This window comes from Cricetulus griseus, chromosome X (assembly GCF_003668045.3).
Source record: "Cricetulus griseus strain 17A/GY chromosome X, alternate assembly CriGri-PICRH-1.0, whole genome shotgun sequence".
Lineage (NCBI taxonomy): Eukaryota > Metazoa > Chordata > Mammalia > Rodentia > Cricetidae > Cricetulus > Cricetulus griseus.
The window spans coordinates 115,842,602-115,863,172 of record NC_048604.1 but is presented as its reverse complement, the minus strand read 5'-3'; the positions used below and the strand labels follow the sequence as shown (position 1 = coordinate 115,863,172).

The 20,571-nt window shown below is 41.7% G+C and overlaps 1 protein-coding gene across 2 annotated transcripts in view; it reads left to right on the top strand.

The window, feature by feature from the left end:
- Nucleotides 1-326: 326 nt before the first annotated feature.
- Nucleotides 327-20,571, top strand: part of Srpx (sushi repeat containing protein X-linked) — a 76,684-nt gene continuing 56,439 nt past the window's right edge. For both annotated transcript variants that reach the window (XM_027433279.2, XM_027433278.2), the window contains exon 1: nucleotides 327-568. In XM_027433279.2, coding sequence (XP_027289080.1) covers nucleotides 466-568 — 103 coding nt within the window. In that variant the 5' untranslated portion in view covers nucleotides 327-465. The remainder of the gene's footprint in view (nucleotides 569-20,571) is intronic.

Sequence of the window (20,571 nt, the reverse complement as noted above, 5' to 3'; positions counted from 1 at the left end):
TATTTGACCCACAAGGCCTTCAGCCTTCAATACACACGTATTTGTTCTAAGGGTCCAGGATCCCTGAGGTCCTGGAGATACTAGCTTGTGTGTGGGAGCTGAGGAGCAAATGGAGCAAAGGATACTTTTGGATGTATCCTTTGGGTTTCTAGGGCCTCTCGCTGGCGACCTTTGGCTCCGAAAGGAACAGCCCGCTTTCCAGAAAGAAGGAATGGAACAAAAAAAGAGGGGGTGAGCAATTGGTGGGGCGGGGAGCCCTGAACCACTCTGTGTTCCAGGGAGGAGGAGGAGGAGGAGGGAGGGCAGGCCCCAGACGGGAGGGAGGGAAAGAAAGAGGCCGAGGAGGAGTTTTCCAGCCTGGCCATAGCAGCTCTGGCTCACTGCACAGCCCTTTAGTCTCCAGGGTTCCTCCCGCCCCTTAAGCGCTCTGTGCAGCCTGCTGAACGAGGGAAGCGCAGGCTCGCCATGGGGAGCCCGGGACTCGGGTCGGTGCTGTTCCTGCCTCAAGCGCTGCTGTTGCTGCTACTGGTACTCCTGCTGCGTGTCCCGCCGAGCCGGGGCTTCCCAGGTAGGAGCTAGAGATGGGGGTGTCTCCCCGGCTTGAAGCCCTCTACTGAAACCCCTCTCCTCGAACAGCGGGAGGCGTGGGGGCGCCCTTTGTTTACTTTGAACTCAGTTTGCCCAGTCCCAGGGACTGAATACATGAAAGGGAGTGCTATCAGATCAAGAAGCTCCCAGAACCTGAGCCTGTGCACCTTCTGCTCCCAGGGCTCCGAGGTTTAAATCAAACCCTCTTGACACAGAAGGCTACGAAGAGAAGTTTGGCCACAGGCTCACTTGCTTCTTTCTCACCACACCGCATTGCTCCCCACCTCCCCGCCCTCACGGAGGATTTGATGGCTGTCAGCGCTGTGGGCCTGGCAGCTTATTTTTGGTAGGAGCCCCATATCTTGCCCCCGACTCTGGAGCTGCCCGAGGAGCCTTCACGTGTCCTCTTGTCCCGTGCCCTCCCCCTCTCCCCCGCCACTTCACTCCACCGCCCCGCGCTGCATACTCCGGAATTCCGAGAAAGTTTGCTTCTCTGAGGGAGAAGTGCCAGCTGAGAGTGGTGACATGTGGCATGCACTTGGTTAGCACCAGAGAAAGTGAAAAAGGCTCAGGGTTGTGCTGGAGGGCGTGGTCTCCAGCATCTAAGGGGACCCTGGTATTTACTGGGTTTTCACATGGCAGGGAAAATTCTCTTTGGAAATGCCTCTTTAAAATTCTCTAGTTAACAGGCCTTCTGGATGTGGGTGACAGTTATGTGGCTTGACTTCTCCCCGGTGCATGAAGTGTTTTTTTGGAGCCCATTCCCTCTGGTGGGATAGCTTGCTCAACCTTGATAGGGGTGAGCGGAGGCGGTTTGGTCCTGCCTCATCTTGGCATGCCAAACTTTGGACTCACCAAGGAAGGCCTTAACCCTTTTGAGGAGTGGGATGGGGGTGGGATTGGGGGAAAGTGAGGGAGCTGGGAGAAGCAGAGGGAGAGGGAACTGGTGTTGGTATGTAAAATGAAAAAAATAATAAAAAAAATCTCCAGTTAATGTCCTCACAATGAATGTTAGGTTAACAGAGAACTTCAGAGGAGCAGGGCACCCTGTGGCCTTGGAATGAAGAATCAATCTTTGCAGAAGTTTCAAGTTTCTGTCAATAGAAAAGTGGTGACATGAATTATAAGATATACAAATACTAGCCTGTGTGTTCGACATCACTGTGGGCAGTTTAAACCTGGAGCCTGAGGAGAACGGAGATAAAAAGATAAGTTGCCAGCGAGGGAGCTGGTGAGATGTAGAGGTCATGTTCAGAGTGAATGAATGAATGAATGAATGAATGAATGAATGATGTGTGACTTAATAGACAAGATTTGTGTTTTGATCTGATGCTTGCTGGTTTGACGTTTTGAAGTAACTGATTAGAGGCAAAATGCAAAAGATGCTTTACCTCCTTTGCCAGGGAATTGTCCTTTTATGATGTGAGTGTTCCCACTCCCACCTCCTTGACAACAACTGTGTTAAAAGGAGCTTAGAGGGGAAGGAGAGACAGACTAAAAGAAGAAATCTCGACTTCTGGCTGAGCCTATCCCAGGCAGACTCCCTTCCTTTTTCGTAGGCTTTTCCTCCTCATTCCTGCCCCCACCCCCTTTCTCTCAGCTTCTACCCTTATATAGTATAGCTTACTGCCAAGCCTCAGACACCCACAGAATCCTAGATTGGCCAGCTCAGGCACTTACTACTGCTTATGTTTTGGGACTTGCCCTTGGCTTGCTTGGCTCAGTTAGACAGCCTGAAGGTCCCTCCTCCCTCAGTCAGGCAGCTACCAGGTACCTCGTTGGCACTGTTCTGCTGATTCCTAACCTGCCACCTGCCTTTTCTCAGAAGCTAAGGAAGCATTTCTCTGAAGACCCCTCCCCATTTGTCTAGCATATTTCTAGACCGTTTCTTTTTTAAAATCAGTTATTTTATTTTTGATATAATCATACTATTTCCCCCTCCCTTTGCTCCCCCACTTCCTGCTATAGACCTCAGGCGCTCGCTTTCTACATTACAGAATACTACTCAGCTGGCGCCCTCTCTTGGCACATCCCAGAGGAGTATCTTGGGAAGTGAGCTCTGCAGGGCCTGTTGAATCCCAACAGAGGGGATTTCAGTCCAAGCCAGAGATTGTAAAAGTCTGGGGAATACGCCAGACTCGTACATCTGCAGGCAAATTGTATCCTCTGAGTTCACTACTAGTTGTGGGGTGACAGGTTTTAAAGGTTGACTCAGAGGCACCCCCTCAGTAAGTGGACAGACAGCATGTCTTCAGGAAGAGCCAGTGAAAAAAGATTTGGATCTGGAACCTCACAAAGAGGGAGCTAGGAATTTAGGACCCCATCAGCACCATGTGAGCTCTTATAGCAAATCTGTCAGAAAAAGGGCAAATCATCCCTGTTACCACCCAGAGAAGCTCTCTGGAGTTCTTCCAACCATTGATGCAGCTTTTCTGGGCCTCTGATGTAGTATTTGAAGTCTAGTAAAGACTTCGTGTCTACAGAAATCCACATAAAACATATGAAGAAGTGCTCCTAGCAAAGTTGCCTGTGTTTGTGTTTGGATCCTTTTGATGAATGGGACTTTTCATTAATTCTATTCTTAAATGAATTATTGAAAGCCTCTGTATGTCTCAGAGTTTGGAAGTTCACTCTACCTCCTGCAAACAAAGTTGAGGGTAGAGAATGAATGCTGTGGACACGGAGAAAGGCTTTGTGAGTCTTCCTAGTACTGGAAAAAACAGGTAATGTACTGTGGGTTCATTAGTTAGGAAAACTTAAACCCACATCAGACCACGGCAGTCGAAGCAGTCTTCAGAATTGCCAGCCACATCTGGAGATAAGTATTAGGAGCTGAGCACCTGGTTCAGGCTCTACAATTAAGGTCTCACCAGAAACTGGCTAGAAATTTCTATTTGTGTTTAAGGCATATAATCAACTGGCAAAATTACTCTGCAATATAAAAGGGGATCTGCTAGAGAGAAGAGGGCATTTTCGTCTGGCATTGTCTTTGTTGAGAACACTTCCCGTACAGTAAATTGTCGCCACTTCTCATTTCACAGATTTGTGAGTTGAACAAGGTACCAGGAACCATCATTAAGACACCAATTTCAGACCTTCCCGCCTCCTCAGTCCTTGCCCCATAATCAAAGTACATCCCTTCATCCCTTTCCTTCTAGATGACAACTGTAACAATCTCTGTTAGTCTCTCTGAAGCTAACTCATTGTCCTTTTTTGCCAGCCAAATACTGATCCTCCCTCCCTCCCTCTCTCTGTCTCTGTCTCTGTCTCTGTCTCTGTCTCTCTCTCTCTCTCTCTCTCTCTCTCTCTCTCTCTCTCTCTCTGTGTGTGTGTGTGTGTGTGTGTGTGTGTGTGTGTCTTGTGAAATCTATAAATTAGTTTCAGGTGTCTTCCTCTGTTTCTTTCCACCTTATTTGTTCTCTGAGGCAGGGTCTCTCACTAAACTGGGGGCTCATCAATTGGGCAAGACTAGCTGGGCAAAGAGGTACAGGAATCCTCCTGTCTTCTCTTATCCAGTGCTGGGATTACAAGTGTGTGTCATGATACCTGACTTTTTATGTGGATACTTCGATCTGAGCTCAAATATATGGCAAACACTTTACTGGTTGAGCTCTCTTCCCAGCCCCTAAATGGACTAATTTGTATGGGTTAGATGGTTCCAGCACAGTTTTCAAGTGTTCACTCTTGGCTACCTATAACGTAGTCCATATGCACTATGTGGCCCTATAACAGTTTAGTTAAGTTTTCTTTCTTTGTAGATGCCACTGCCTGTACCTTAGAGTGACCCACCTAGTCATTTGACTGTACCAAATTCTCCCTATTATCTGCAGCATCCACACTTTGATGAAATTAACTGACCAATCCTTCCTTCCTTCTTTCCTTCCTTCCTTCCTTCCTTCCTTCCTTCCTTCCCTCCCAGTGATGGGGATGGGACACATGACCTTGGGACACATGACCGTATGTATGTATGTATGTATGTATGTATGTATGTATGTATGTATGTATATGCTTTATGGCTGAGCTACACTCCAGCTCTTGAAATTATTTCTGGATCACTGAAAGGGAAGCCTCCTGTCTTTCTTTAAAAGCACAGCTCCCTGTGGCTGTTTTGTGGTCTTTATCACACATTCCATGAATTGTAAGTTATGCACTCCTTTTCTAGATTCTGGGTCCCTAAAAGCCATGCTTGTACTGTGTTTTACCCTTATCTGTATTCCTGAGAATACTTATCAGACTACCTGGTGCTGATGAGTATTTGTACTTATGGAATTTAATGGACCTTGAAACTCTGATGATCTGCAAGAAAGGTGCATGTATAGGTAAATGTATGTATACATACATACATAGAAACTATGGCTTGCTGGCCACAGAGTTTCATTTTAAATCCATGAGTACCCTCTGTTTAAGCAATAACTGTCTCTGTTGGGGGCTGTAAGATGAGACACTGAGTGCATGCATGAGCTGGAGTTTGCACTTATTTTTGTTGGCCACTTCATATATGCTACATCAATTCCCCTTTCAGTAAACACAACTAAAGCTAGTAATTGAAAGCAAAGAGAGTTTCAAGAGGTTTACTGTTGCCAAACTGTAACATAGTATGGAGTTTGTGGTAGTCAAGTTATGATTAACATTCAGGTTGAAGATTCTCTTACAAAATAGCAGTATGAATAATTGCCTCTCAAGTGCTAGTTTGTAGGAAGGTCCTTGAGCCAGCCTCACATCTTTAACTGTAAGATTTCGGAACTGCCAGCTTCAGTGGGCCTTCTGCTTTGAGAGGGGCTGCTCTTCCTCCGGGAAGTTTAAATTCTTCTCTGAAATAGAATTGGTTTTGGCCTTCTGTAATGAAATCTGAGCTTTACCCAGAGACTTCCTTTTTCAAGTGGCCAGGAATGATGAAGAGGTTCAGTGCTTTGAAAAGAGGGCTGAACAAGGTATTCGGTTCCTTCTTTTCAGTGGCTTCCTATCTTCTGGGGAACTAGGCACAGTTACCTAGAGTGACCAACACTGTAATGTAAATGTGTGATGGGCTCTGGAAATACCTAGGAGTCATGCAGGAACTTGCCAGCATGTTGAATGAAGGCTGAGGCTTGGAAATGCTGCTGCCTACATGGTGATGCTAAAGATCTACTGTTGCATTAGAATGACTTTGGGCTTCACTAAGAATATTTTGAAATTAGAACTATAACTTGAGGCAGCTATCTCCCCCTCCCACACACACATAGGGAAAAGCCCCTATCCCATCCAAATCTGCTATTCACTAGATGGACTTCCTGTCTTCCTGGGCTGAGAAAAAAATGGACACTTAAATAAACAAATAAATAGATAGATAAGTACACAAAAGATGAAATTACCAGAATAGGAGATCTTTTATTCAACCAATGAGTAGGTGGTAGTGGCCTCTCTAGTGAACACCAACTATACAGTTTCTAGTTCTCCCCATTTAAGAAGTAAAACTGGGCTAAGTGTAGATCAAAAAGCCATACCACATCCGATGCCCTAAGCTCAAACTCCAACAACCCCCCCAAATAAAAATAAATGATAAATAAAGAAAAATAGCAAACAAAGTAGATAGACTCATAGATTGAAATTGTTCCCTGCCCTTGGTTAGCACCATGTCTAAGGTCTGGGAGAGGATATTGAGCCAATCTTTGGGATATTGATGGTCTGAAGTAGTTGTGAATAAAACTCAAACTATTCAATTTTAAATATATTTGTGGAATTTAACGGAATTTCCAAGACTACTAGGGGGAAAGGAATGGAAGATAACAATATGTCAGTGAATATTTATAATATTCTGAATAAAAGTGCCAATGGGACAGGAAGAAAGTCAGGGCATACTTAGCTGATGAGACCTTTGCTCATCGAATTGCCCTAGGACATGACTCTAAGAGATTTAGTAGCTCTGGGAAGTTTGTAAGTTCTGAGGGTAAGGTTTCAGATAAAAATTTAAAAAAGAGAGCTTGCACCACATGTCTTTAGGAGTGCTGCTAAGCCACCAAGTGCTCTAGGTAATAATTGGTTACACCTGATCTTAGGAGCACATGGCACATTCTGGCCTCAGAAAGCTCCAGAGCTCACATTCCTCAGCCAAATGATACACTCAGCCATAATTCTTAGCTCATACTGGATGTTTCTCCAGAAGATAAATGGGTTTGGACATTATCCAAGAAACTTGGAGTTGTAAATTGAATATATTTGTTTAAAAACCTTTTTATTAACAAATTTTTTGCATTTATTTTATATCCTAACCCCAGTTTCCCCTCCCTCCTCTCCTTCCATTCTCCCCTCTCCTCCCCTCTGACACTTCCATCTACTCCTCCTCTGTTTCTCAGAAAGGGTAGGCTCCCCATGGGTATTAACAAAGCATGGCATATTAAGTTGAGGTAGGACTAAGCTCCTCCCTTTGTATGAAGGCTGGGCAAAGCAACCCAGCATGGAGAATAGATTCCCAAAAGTCAGCTCAAGTTTAAGGGACAGGTCTTGATTCTACTGCTAGGGATCCCACAAATAGACCAAGCTATGCAACTGTCATACATATGTAGAGGAGCCTAGGTTGGCTCCATTCAGGCTTCCAGGCTTCTGGTTCAAAGTCTGTGAGCTCCTATGAAGCCAGGTTAGTTGTTTTTGTGGGTTCCCTTGTGATGACCCCTTGGCTCATATAATCATTCCTCTCTCTCTTGAACAGAATTTCTGTAGTTCAGCCCAGTATTTGGCTGTGGATCTATGAATTTGTTTCCATCAGTTACTGGATGAAGGCTTCTGATGACAATTAGAGTAGTCATCAATCTGATTACAGGAGATGGCCAGTTTAGGCACCCTCTCCACTATTGCTAGGAATCTTAGCAGAGGTCATCCTTGTGGGTTCCTGGAAGTTTCCCTGGGGCCTTGTTTCTCCCTGCCCCCAAAATGGTCCCCCATTAAAACATCTCTTTTTATTACTCTCCACTTCTGTCCCACCCCCAGCCTGTACGATCCCTCATGTTCCCATCCCCTGCCCCCAGTTTACCCAGGAGATCTCTTCTATTTCCCATTATTAGAGAAACCCATGTGTCCCTCTTTGGACCCTTGTTACATAACCCCTCCAGGGCTGTGGATTGTAGCCTGGTTACAGCTAATATTCACCTATGAGTGAATACATACTGTGTTTGTCTTTCTGGCTGTGAGTTATCTCACTCAGGATGGTTTTTATAGTTGCATCCATTTGCCTGAAAATTTCATAGCATTATTTTTTTACAGCCAAGTAATGCTTAACTGTGTAAATTTACCACATTTTCTTTATTCCTTCTTTGGTTGAGGATCATTTAGGTTGTTTTCAGGTTCTGAATATTATGAATATCACTGCTAAGAACATAGTTGACCAAGTGTCCTTGTGGTATGATTGAGCATGCTTTGGGTATATGCCCAAGATTGGTATACCTGGGTCTTGAGTTAGAATGCTTCCCATTTTTCTGAGAAACTGCCATATCAATTTCCAAAGTGGCTGCACAAGTTTACAATCCCACCAGCAGTGGAGGAGTGTTCCCTTTACTCCCCATCCTCTCCAAAATAGCTGTCGTCAGTGGTTTTGATCTTAGCCATTCTGATAGGTGTAGGATTGTATCTCAGAATTGTTTTGATTTACATTGTCCTGACGACTAAGGATATTGAACAATTCCTTAAATGTCTTTAAGCCATTTGAGATTCTACTGTTGAAAATTCTCTATGTAGATCTGTACCCCATTTTTCTTTCTCTCCATTTTTTGTTTAAATTATAAAGAAGATTATTCCACATGTCAATCCCAGTTCTCTCTGCCTCCCCTCTTCCCCTGCCCCCCCAACTAACACCCTACCTCTCCCATACCCTTTCTGCTCCCCAGGGAGGGTGAGGCCTTCCATAGGGGGTCTTCCCAGTCTGTAATATTCTTTGGTATAGGGCCTAGGTCCACCCCTTTGTGTCTATGATCAGGGAGTGTCCCTCTATGTGGAATGGTCTCCCAAAGTCTATTCCTAATCTAGGGATAAGTACTGATATACTACAAAAGGCCCCATAGATTTCCGAGGTCTCCTCACTGACACCCATGTTCAGGGGGTCTGGATCAGTCCCATGCTGGTTTCCCAGATATCAGTTTGGGAACCAACAGTCTCCCCTTGTTCAGGTCAGCTGTTTCTATTTGTTTCACCAGCCTATTCTTGACCCCTTTGCTCATCACTCTTCCTTCTCTGCAACTGGATTCCAGTTCAGTTCAGTGTTTAGCTGTGGGTGTCTGCTTCCACTTCCATCAGCTGCTGGGTGAAAGCTATAGGATGCCATATAAGTCAGTCATCTATCTCATTATCAGGGTAGGGCATTTAAGGTAGCCCCTCCTCTGTTGCTTAGATTGTTAGTTTGTGTGACATCATTGTGGATCTACAGACATTTCCCTAGCGCCTGATTTCTCTTTAAACTTATAATGGCTCCCTCTATTATGGTATCTCTTTTCTTACTCTCCTCTCTTCTTCCCCCAATTAAAAATTCCTGCTCCCTCATGTCCTGCTCACCTCTTCTCCCCTTCTCATTCTCCTAGCTCCCTCTCCCCTCCCCCCATGCTCCCAATTTTCTCAGGAGATCTTGTCCCTTTCTCCTTCTCCAGGGGAACATGTATGTCTCTCTTAGAGTCCTCCTTGTTTCCTAGCTTCTCTGGTGGTGTGGATTGTGGGCTGGTAATCCATTGCTCTAGATCTAAAATCCATGTATGAGTGAGTACATACCTAGTTTGTCTTTTTGTGACTGGGTTACCTCGCTCAGAATGTTTTTTTCTAGTTCCATCCATTTGCCTGGGAATTTCAAGATTCTATTGTGTTTTTTTTTTCTGCTGAGCAGTACTGCATTATGTAAATGCACCACATTTTCTCTATCTATTCTTCAATTGAGGGGCATCTAGGTTGCTTCCATGTTCTGGCTGTTACAAATAATGCTGCCATGAACATAGTTGAACAGATGTCCTTGTATGAATGTGCTTCTTTTGGGTATATGCCTAAGAGTGGAATTGCTGGATCTTGTGGTAGACTGACTTCCATCTTCCTGAGAAACAGTCATAGTGGTTTCCAAAGTGGCTGTACGAGTTGGCACCCCCCCAGCAGTGGAGGAGTGTTCCCTTCCTCCACATCCTCTCTAGCACAAACTGCCATTGGTGTTTTTGATTTTAGCCATTCTGACAGGCGTAAGATGGTATCTCAGAGTTGTTTTGATTTGCATTTCCCTGATGGCAAAAGATGTTGAATACTTTCTTGTGTGTCTTTCAGCCATTTTAGATTCCTGTATTGAGAATTGTCTATCTCGTTCTGTACCCCACTTTTTAACTGGATTATTTGGTGTTTTGAGAGTACCTTCTTGAGTTCTTTGTAAATTTGGGAGATAGGCCCTCTGTCGGATGTGGGGTTGTTGAATATATTTTCCCATTCTGTGGGCTGCCGTTTTGTCTTGCTGACTGTGTCTTTTGCCTTACAGAAGCTTCTAAGTTTCAGGAGGTCCCATTTATTAATTTTCAATATCAGTGTCTGTGCTAATGGTATGTTCAGGAAGTGGTCTCCTGTACCAATTTGTTCAGGGGTATTTCCAAATTTCTCTTCTAATAGGTTCAGTGTGTCTGGATTTATTTTGAGGTATTCGATCTATTTAGACTTAAGTTTTGTGCATGGCGATAGGCATGGATCTATCTGCAATCTTCTGCATGCCAGCATCCAGCTATGCCAGCACCATTTGTTGAAGATACTTTCTTTATTCCATTGTTTATCTTTAGCTTCTTTGTTAAAAATCAGGTGTTTGTAGGTGTGTGGGGTTATTATCAGGGTTTTCAATTCAATTCCATTGGTCTACCTGTCTATTTTTGTGCCAATACCAAGCTGTTTTCAGGACTATAGCTCTATAATATAGCTTGAAGTCAGAGATGGTGATGCCCCTGGAAGTTCTTTTACTGTACAGGGTTTTTTTGGCTATCCTGGGTCTTTTGTTTTTCCATATAAAGTTAAGAGTTATTCTTTCAATGTCTGTGAAGAATTATACTGGGATTTTGATGGGGATTGCATTGAATCTGTAGATTGCTTTTGGCAAGATTGCCATTTTTACTATGTTGATCCTACCTATCCATGGGAGATCCTTCCATTTTCTGGTATCTTCTTTAATTTCTTTCTTTAAAGACATAAAGTTCTTGCTATACAGGTCTTTCTCTTTTTTTGGTTAGCATCATCCCAAGGTATTTTATGTTGTCTGTGGCAATTGGAAGGGTGTTATTTCTCTGATTTCTTTCTCAGCTCATTTATCATCTGTATATAGTAGGGCTCCTGATTTTTTTAGTTAATTTTGTGTCCTGCCACTTTGTTCAAGGTGTTTATCAGCTGTAGGAGTTCCCTTGTAGAGTTTTTTTGGGTCACTTATGTAGACTATCATATCATCTGCAAATAGTGAAAGTTTGACTTCTTTCTTTCCAATTTGCATCCCCTTGATTTCCTTTTTGTCTTACTGCTCTGGCTAGAACTTCAAGGACAATATTGAAGAGGCATGGGGAGAGTGGACAGCCTTGTCTTGTTTCTGAGTTTAGGAGAATCGTGTTGAGTTTCTCTCCATTTATTTTGACGTTGGCTGTTGGTTTACAGTATATTGCCTTTATTATGTTTAGGTACATTCCTGTTATCTCTGATCTCTCCAAGACCTTTATCATGAATGGGTGTTGGACATTGTCAACGGCTTTTTCAGCATCTAGTGAGATGATGATTTCTTTCCCAGTCTGTTTATATGATGGATTACATTGATGGATTTTTGTATGTTGAACCATCCTTGCATCATTGGGATGAAGCCTACTTGATCATGGTGGATGATTTCTCTGATGTGTTCTTGCATTTGATTTGCCAGTATTTTATTTAGTATTTTTGCATCAGTGTTCATGAGGGATATTGGTCTGTAGTTCGCTTTCTTAGTTGTGTGTTTGTGTGGCTTGGGTACCAAGGTTATTGAAGCCTAGTAAAAAAGAGTTTGGCAATGACCCTTCTGCTTCTATTGTGTGGAATACTTTGAGGAGAACTGTTGTTAATTGTTCCTTGAATTTCTGGTAGAATTCTGCACTGAAGTCATCTGGCCCTGGGCTTATTTGGTTGGGAGACTTTTGATGATTGCTTCTATTTCATTAGGGGTTATAGGTCTATTTAAGTTGCTTATCTGTTCTTGATTTAATTTTGGTAAGTGAAATCTATTCAGAAAATTGTCCATTTCCTTTTGATTTTCAAATTTTGTGAAGTACAAGTTTTCAAATTATGACCTGATGATTCTCTGGATTTCCTCCGTGTCTGTTGTTATGCCCCCTTTCCATTTCTGATTTTATTGATTTGTTCACTCTCTGCTGTTTGGTAAGTTTGGATAAAGGTTTGTCTATCTTTTTTTTAATTTTTTGAAGAACCAACTCTTTGTTATATTAATTCTTTGTATTGTTTTCCTAGTTTCTACATTATTGATTTTAGCCCTCAATTAGATTATTTCCTGGCATCTTCTCCTCCATGGTGTGTTGGCTTCTTTTTGTTCTAGAGCTTTCAGTTGTTCTGTCAATTCTCTGGTGTGACTATTCTCCAGTTTCTTCATGTGGGCACTTATTGCTATGAACTTTCCTCCTAGCACTGCTTTCAAAGTATCCCATAAGTTTGGGTATGTTGAGTCCTCATTCTCATTAAATTTTAGGAAATCTTCAATTTCTTTTTTATTTCCTCCTTGACCCAGGAATGATGCAGTTGGGCATTATTCAATTTCCATGAGTTTGTAGGTTTTCTGCCATTTATGTTGTTGTTGAATTCTAACTTTAAAGCGTGGTGGTCTGATAAGATACAGGGGCTATTTTATTTTTTGTACCTGTTGAGGTTTGCTGTGTTGCCAAGTATGGGGTCAATTTTAGAGAAGGTTCCATGAGGCACTGAGAAGAAATTATATCGTTTGTATTTGGATGGAATGTTCTATAGATGTCTGTTAAGCCCAATTAGACCATAACTTCTAATAGTTCCTTTGTTTCTTTGTTAAGTTTCTGTCTGGTGTTTCTGTCTAGTGGTGAAAGTTGGGTGTTGAAGTCTCCCACTGTAAGTGTGTGAGGTTTTATGTGTGATTTGAGTTTTAGTAGTGTTTCTTTTACCAACGTGGATGCCTTTGTATTTGGGGCATAGATATTCAGAATTGAGACTTCATCTTGATGGATTTCACCTGTGATAAGTAGGAAGTGACCTTCTTTATCTCTTTTGATTAATTTTAGTGTAAAGTCTATTTTGTTAGATACTAAGATTGCTCCCCCCCCCCGCTTGTTTCTTGGGTCCATTTGATTGGAAAATCTTTTCCCAACCCTTAACTCTGAGGTACATTCTGTCTTTGAAGTTGAGGTGTGTTTCTTGTATGCAGAAGAAGGATGGATTCTATCTTCTTATCCACCCTGCTAACCTGTGTCTTTTTATAGGTGAGTTAAAACCATTAATATTGAGGGATATTAATGACCCTTGAATGTTCCTTCTTGTTTGTTTTGGATTTGGTGGCAGTGATGAAATTATGTGTGGGATTCCATCCCCTTTTTCTTTTGGCTGTTGGTAAAGTGGGATTATCTATTGCCTAGTTTTTCTGGTTATAGTTAACTTCCTTGGGTTGCAGTTTTCCCTCCAGAAATTTCTGTAGGGCTGGATTGGTGGATATGTATTATTTTGTCATGGAATATCTTGTTTTCGCCATCTATATTGATTGAAAGCTTTGCTGGGTATAGTAGTCTGGGCTGGCCTCCTTGGTCTCTAAGTGTAGGTAGAATATCTATCCAAGACCTTCTGGCTATCAGAGGTTCCATGGAAAAAATCAGGTGTAATTTTGATAGATTTGCCTTTATATGTTACTTGACCTTTTTCCTTTGCTGCTCTTAATATTCTTTCTTCATTCTGTATGTTTGTGGTTTGATTATTATGTGGTGAGGAGACCTTTTTTTGGTCCACTCTATTTGGTGTTCTGTAGGCTTCTTGTACTTTCATAGACATGTCTTTCTTTAGGATGGGAAAGTTTTCTTCTATGATTTTGTTGAATATGTTTTCTGCACCTTTGAGTTGGGTTGGGTTTCTTCACCTTCTATATCTATTTTTCTTAGGTTTGGTCTTTCCACAGTGTCCCATATTTCCGGGATATTTTGTGTTAGGGATTTGTTGGATTTAAGACTTTTTTGATCGATGAATCTAGTTCTCCTAGTGTGTCTTCAACTCCTGAGATTCTCTCTTCCATCTCTTGTATTCTGTAGGTTATGCTTGCATCTGTATTTCCTGATCATTTGCTCTGCCATTCTATTTCAGAATTCCTTCAGTTTGTGTTTTCTGTATTGTCTCTATTTCAGGTTTCAGGTCCTGAACTGTCTGAATTGTTTCCTTCAGCTGTTTGATTGTATTTTCTTGCCTTTTCTTCAGAGATTTGTTGACTTCTAGTATTTTTTTCTTCCATTTCTTTAAGGGATTTTCTCATATCCTCTTTGAGGTCCTCTATCATGAAGATGTTTTTAAGGTCATTCTGTTATGTTTCTTCTGTGTTTTGATGTTCAGGTGTTGCTGGTGTAGGGTCCCTAGACTCTGGTGTTGTCATATTGGCTTTTCTGTTGTTGAATGTGTTTTTATATTGTCTTCTTCCCATTGCTTCTTACAGTGGGTGTAGAAGGGACCTATTCCTCTCCTGGTGGGTACAGGACCAAAGTTCCCTTCTGGTAGAGGCAAACAGACCCAACACTCAGATGTCTTTCCTCTTCCTAGTCCCATGGATGGAGGCAGGACTGGTACCGGGGCCGTGGCAGTCTCTGGATGGGCTGGATTCCACCGAATGGGATCCACCACTGTAAGAAGTCCCCCGGCCTCAGGTATCCCCCCTACACCCCATTTTTAATTGGATTATTTGGTATTTTGATGTCTAGTTTCTTGTGTTTTTCATTAATTTTGGAAATCAGCCCTCTGTCAGATGTGGGGACGGTGAAGGTCTTTTCCCATTCTGTAGCTGTTTTGTCTTATTGACAGTGTCCTTTGCCTTACAAAAGCTTTTCAGTTTCATGAAGTCCCATTTATTAGTTGTTTATCTCATTGTGTGTGCTACTGGTGTTATATTCAGGAAGTTGTCTCCTGTGTCAATGCATTGAAGGCTACTTCCCACTTTCTCTTCTGTCAGGTTCAATGTAACTGGTTTTATGTTGAGGTATTTGATCCATTTTGAGTTGAGTTTTGTGCAAGATAATAGATATGGATCTATTTGCATTTTCCTATATGCCAACATTTAGTTATTTCAGCATCATTTTTTGAAGATGTTTTCTTTTTCATTGTATAATTTTGGCTTCTTTGACAAAAAACAAGTGTTCTTAGGTGTGTGAATTTACATCAGAGTCTTCTATTCAATTGTTTTGATCCACCTATATGTTTTTATTTCAATACCATGCTGTTTTTATTAGTATAGCTCTAAAGTAGAGCTTTAAGTCAGGAATGGTAAGGCCTCTGGAAATTTCTTTATTTTATAGGATTGTGTTTAGATATCCTGGGTTTTTTGTTTTCCATATGATGTTGAATATTGTTCTTTTGAGGTCTGTGAAGAATTGTTTTGGAATTTTGATTGGGATTGCATTGAATCTGTAGATTGCTTTTGGTAAGATCACCATTTTTACTATGTTAATCCCACTTGAAGTTTCTGTCATACAGCTCTTTCACTTCATTAGTTAGAGTTACCCCAGGATATTTTATATTACTGTGGCTATTATGAAGGGTGTTGTTTCCCTGATTTCTTTCTCATTTGTATATAAGAGGTGACTAAGTTTTTTGAGTTAATCTTGTATCCAGTCACAATACTGAAGGTGTTTGTCAGCTGTAGGAGTTCCCTAGTAGAAATTTTTTGGGTCATTTATGTATATAATCACATCATCTGCAAATAGCAAAAGTGTGACTTCTTCCTTTCCAATTTGTTTTCCCTTCATCTCCTTTTGTCTTATTGTTCTAGCTACAACTTTGAATACTCTAATGAATAGATATGAAGAGAGTGGACAATTGCAGACTTTTTGCTTGGCTTTCAAATATCATTGCATTAATTTTTCTGTCCTGCTCTTATAGTGACCTATAGTGCTATTAGTCACATGTACCAGCAATTTGTTTTCTGGTGTCACCATCACAATTAACCTCCAGTTGTGTTTAGTGGACATATCTTCAATGAAGTTGCACCCTAGTGTCCTCTAATGATTGGCTTTGGTCTGTGACTTATTGTGTGGGTGACTGAGCTGAGTGACCCTGCCTGGTCCATGCTTCCAAGAATATTCAAGCACACCAGTTAAATTGGTGCCACAGGGTAAGAATCAAGCCAATAGTTTTCAGACATGTTGTGGACTGTTGAAGAAGTGATATTGTTGTTCACATTCCCCGTTTTCTGAAACTCAGCTGCCACACGGCCATTCCTTATAGGAACTCTGTAGACACATTGTCACTGACTCAGTATTTGTCAGATCTAGGCTGTGGTAAAATGCTGTTTCTTCTCAGATTTTTGCTCAGCTTTTTAGGGACTAGAATCATATCCTTTCAGTATTAGCTATGTGTGGATCTAATGCCCTCACCAATGTAGAGTCTTATTGATTTATCTATTGTCATAGCTTAGCAGGGAACCTGGCTCCAAGAGGGTAATAGTATACCAGTAGGGGATGCTTCTGGCCAGCTTCAACCCACACACCTGGATGAATGTCTCAGGCTCTATCTACATTTCTGTAGGAGTTTCTTTCCTTTATACCAAGGTTCCCCTGAGCAGAATGCCTATTTCAGCTGCTGTGGAACTTCAGGCAGTAAGGATGCCTCAGAAATGAGCTCTTCATGCATTTTAGGTAGGCGCCTCTCAGGCCTCGTCAGTTGGCATGTCTGAAGTCACATTAGGTAGTTAGAAGTAGAGCTGTAGTTAGAGCTCAGTGAAGTGAATTGCCTTCACTCCTGCAGGACTGTGTCTGAATTTATGTTGGGTGTGACTACTACACATTAAGCACTTTTCTGGGCTCAAAAACTAGACAAACTCCTCAAATGAATTGTGCTGCAACTCTCCGTGAGACCCCATCATGCATGAACTCAGCCTCATTATTTATATGAATCTTTGGGTGTACTCTTAGTCATCCATCATTGGTCAGGCTTCTTGGGAATTTCTCAGTGGTTTTTGAGAAGCTCCTGCCCCAAGATCAGCTCTTGATTTCTTTTGAGGGCATTAGGGTCCCATAAGCTTTGTCTATACACCACTTGTTTTGAGTTGCACACCTGATTTGGGGTGACATTTTAACAGCTTTACTGAGACATAATTCACCTACTACACCATTCACCCATTTAAACTGTGCACTTTAGTGGCTGTACTATATCCATAGAGTTCTGTTTCCATCTCCTTAACCAATTTTAGGGCATTTTTATTATTCCCTCAAAGAAACCTTTTGCCCTTTGGCTGTCACTGCCCAGACCCTTATCACTCTGACTGCTAGGCCTGTTTGCCTCTATAGATTTGTCTCTTCTTGACATTCTCTATAAAGTCAAGTTATACAAAACTTATCTTTTTGTGTGTTATGACTCTCATTTAGCACAGTGCTTTTAAGGTTCATCCTTGTTGTCACTTGGTTCCATCCTATAATTATTCCATTCTATGAATATATGCCACTATATTTACCTGTTGAATAGTTAATGCAAACATGGGTTGCTTCTACCTTAAGTCTCTTAGGAATAATGTTGCAGTGAAAATTTGTATACAGATCTTTGTGGGGACATACACATACCCTCTCTTGTATAGATGCCTAGGAATGGAACTTCTGGGTCATATGCTCACTCTAAGGTGAAACATCCAAGGACCTATCAAACTGTTTCCTAGAATGACTACCTCCTTTTACCTCTCCACTAATATTGTATGCTCTAACATCAGTACAATCTCAGGATCACTAACCCTTACAACTGATGGTCTCTTCTATTACATGGCATTGTATGATCCCTGCTCATTCAGAGTTTCCCCTCACATATTAAGTGACTAAACTGTGTCTTTTCTGCAAACAATGGAAGGATGTTGGCTGGAGAAAGCCAATTGTCTAGTCTTTCATTGCTGACTGGAGGAGTACTACTAGTCCATAATGAATCTCTCAATGAATTAGAAGAGGATGCCCTATTACATGGGCATAGAAATCTATCTTTAGACAGACTTTGGGCTAATTTACAAATAGGGGCAGGCCCAGAACTGGAGACTGGGAAAGGAAAGACTGGCTAGTGTGGTGAGCCTGGTTGCTCTTCTGTTGGATATTATGATGTGAGAAACTCCCTGGGCAGACATGTAAGCTGTGTTGAGTGATAGTGGTTTAGCCTCAAATGAGACAAAGCTATGGATCTGGTATTCTTTTAAAGCATTGATTATTTAAAAAGGAAAACAAAACAAAAAGCTGTGCTTGCATTTCAGCATGATCTTTACACCTTTGGCTCATCTGGAATCAAGTCAAAAATTCATCCATGTAGGCCTCCCCCAAAACTTGATGAATCAGCATCTACAATTTAACCAGATCCTGCTGAGGATCTGTAGACGATGAAATTTGAGTACTAGTCTGATGACTGAGCACAGCCCTTAGCCAAAAAAGATTGGCTTGTCTTTTTGGAATCACCACACAATGGCTCACTTCCTCTCCTCTCACTTTTGAGGTTGGTTTTAACTTCATTGCTGAATCTTCTGGACTTCCATTTGTAAGTCCTTTACATTCCCAAGATAAACATGTACACCTTTAGGTTTCTATTCCTTTCTCTAACTCAAAACACAAACTCAAAGCTTCAGGCCCTCAGCTCTTTGTTTTTTGTGGTATTTTTGTTTTGTTTTGCTTTCTCCCTCTCTTTTTCAGGCCCTCGACTATTTCATTTTAAGTCGCTGACCAGTTCATCCTCTGTCTGGCCTAACCCAGAAAAACAGCAAAGCATATATTTAGATTGACTGCTAACATGGGGCTTGTGTAGCTTTCCCTTGCAGCTAATAATTTTAGCTAGTTTTAACAAAGAACAGTAAGATGCGTTTAATGCCACAGCTCTGTACCCCAGCTACATGGAAAGCTAAGGCAAGAGTATTGGTGAATTTAAGAACTGCCTGGGCTAAAGAGTTAAGTTCAAGGTCACCCTGGGGAACTTATTAATAGCTTAGCTCAAAAAGCAAAAAGGAAATTGGAGATGTGGCTCAGGGGAAAAAAAAACAACGTTTTCCTTTCACACACAAGGTCCTAAGTTTAACCCCCAGTATTGAAAAGGGCAAAGAGGAAGGGGAAGAGGAGGGCGGGGGAGGCAGGGAAGAGGGAGAGGAAAGAAATGTAGACCAACCAGGGCTGCTTCTGCTCCTCCTCCTCCTAACAAGACTTGATTCTAATTATTCTCAGTATAATAGAACAACTAACTGGCCCTTAAAGCCTGAGGTTGAAATTACCTGCCTTCATACTAGAAACCAATGTCAATGAGGTTAGAGGAGGTGGCAGCTTGGAGGGTGGGTGAAAGGAAGACCAGAGGTTGGGAGAACACAACAGTGCCTTAATTTAGGCCCTGAAAATTCCACAAATTGGAAAGGCTAGAGTGATTTAGTTGTTTAATAGCATCTAAGAGGGTTATTTGTGGGTTATGTTGGGGTGGGCTTGTGGTTATGAACCCAACAATGGTCTCTAAAAAGACCCAATTGCAGAGTCTGGTGAATTTTAATTTGAAAGATCTGAAGCAGGGAATAGTTAATTTGAGTACAGTCTGCAACCTGGTCCAGGCATGCCACATTTGGCTCCTGTTTTCATATTATTAGTCGAGCAAAAGTTTTAAGTGGTAAAAATATTCAAAAGGAAATTAATAACAATTTTCCTACCATTGTAACACAGCTATATTAATTCCCTTGAGTGTAGTATGTGCCCATTTGGTGATATAAAGGTAATATTGACTCATCTTGACAGAGATTATGTCTTATGAAACTAAAAATAGTATGACTAAAAATTTTGCCAATGCTTAATATAAGGTCTTGCTTTTGAAAATGTAACTTGAGATTCAGCTTTAGAGAAATGTTGGATTTTGAACACCACTCCAGACCTATGAAATTGCAGCCTGCCCTTTTACCAGTGATGCCTAGGTATTTGGAATTGCTTCTTCCCGACCAGTAGACTCAACACTGGACTCATCTTGGAGATCTAGACAAGCATGTTACAACTCACATTATACTCAATCTATATAGCACACAACTGTATATCTAGCTTTCTAGGTTTGGGACTGTAATACCAAGATGTCTCAAATTCTCTACAAACTCAGTTCTCAATGGATTCTTTCCAGTCCTTGGCTAATTCCCAGTGTTATAATCCAAGTTGGAAATGGCCTGGCCTTTGCTACCTGTTGACAGATTGCCTTGATGTTGCCAGGGTTGGAGACTATGGACGCTGGTTTCTCTGGATGCATTGCCCTGTCAGGATCTTGCTATATGATGGGCCTCAAAGCCCTCTAATGTCTCCTACATACTTCTTTGAAGCACTTCCAAGAGATGCATAGATATCTCCTGTTTATGCATATTGCTTTGTCATTAAGTTGAGACATGCTCAGTGCTAAGGCCTACTACAGTTTGTCCCCCTCCAAAACTCAGAATGAAATTTAGTTAGCATATTTGGATATGAGACTTTAAAGAGATTCATAGAACACCAGGAAGAATTAATGCTGTTCCCACGAGTGGGTCCTTACTTTCATAGGACTGGATCAAGTATAGTGATTTTGGATTATTATAAAGCAAGGCTACCTCTCATGTGGCATCTATACACACATACTTACCCGTCTCATTCCAACTAAGGATTGTTATACCACACTGTCTCCTACCTTGGACTTCCCTGCCTCCAGAACCACCAATCAAAATAAGTCCATTTTCTTTTTCCTTTTTTTTGGGGGGGGCGTTTTGAGACAGGATTTCTCTGTGTGGCTTTGGAGCCTATCCTGTCACTCTCTCTGGAGACCAGGCTGGCCTTGAACTCA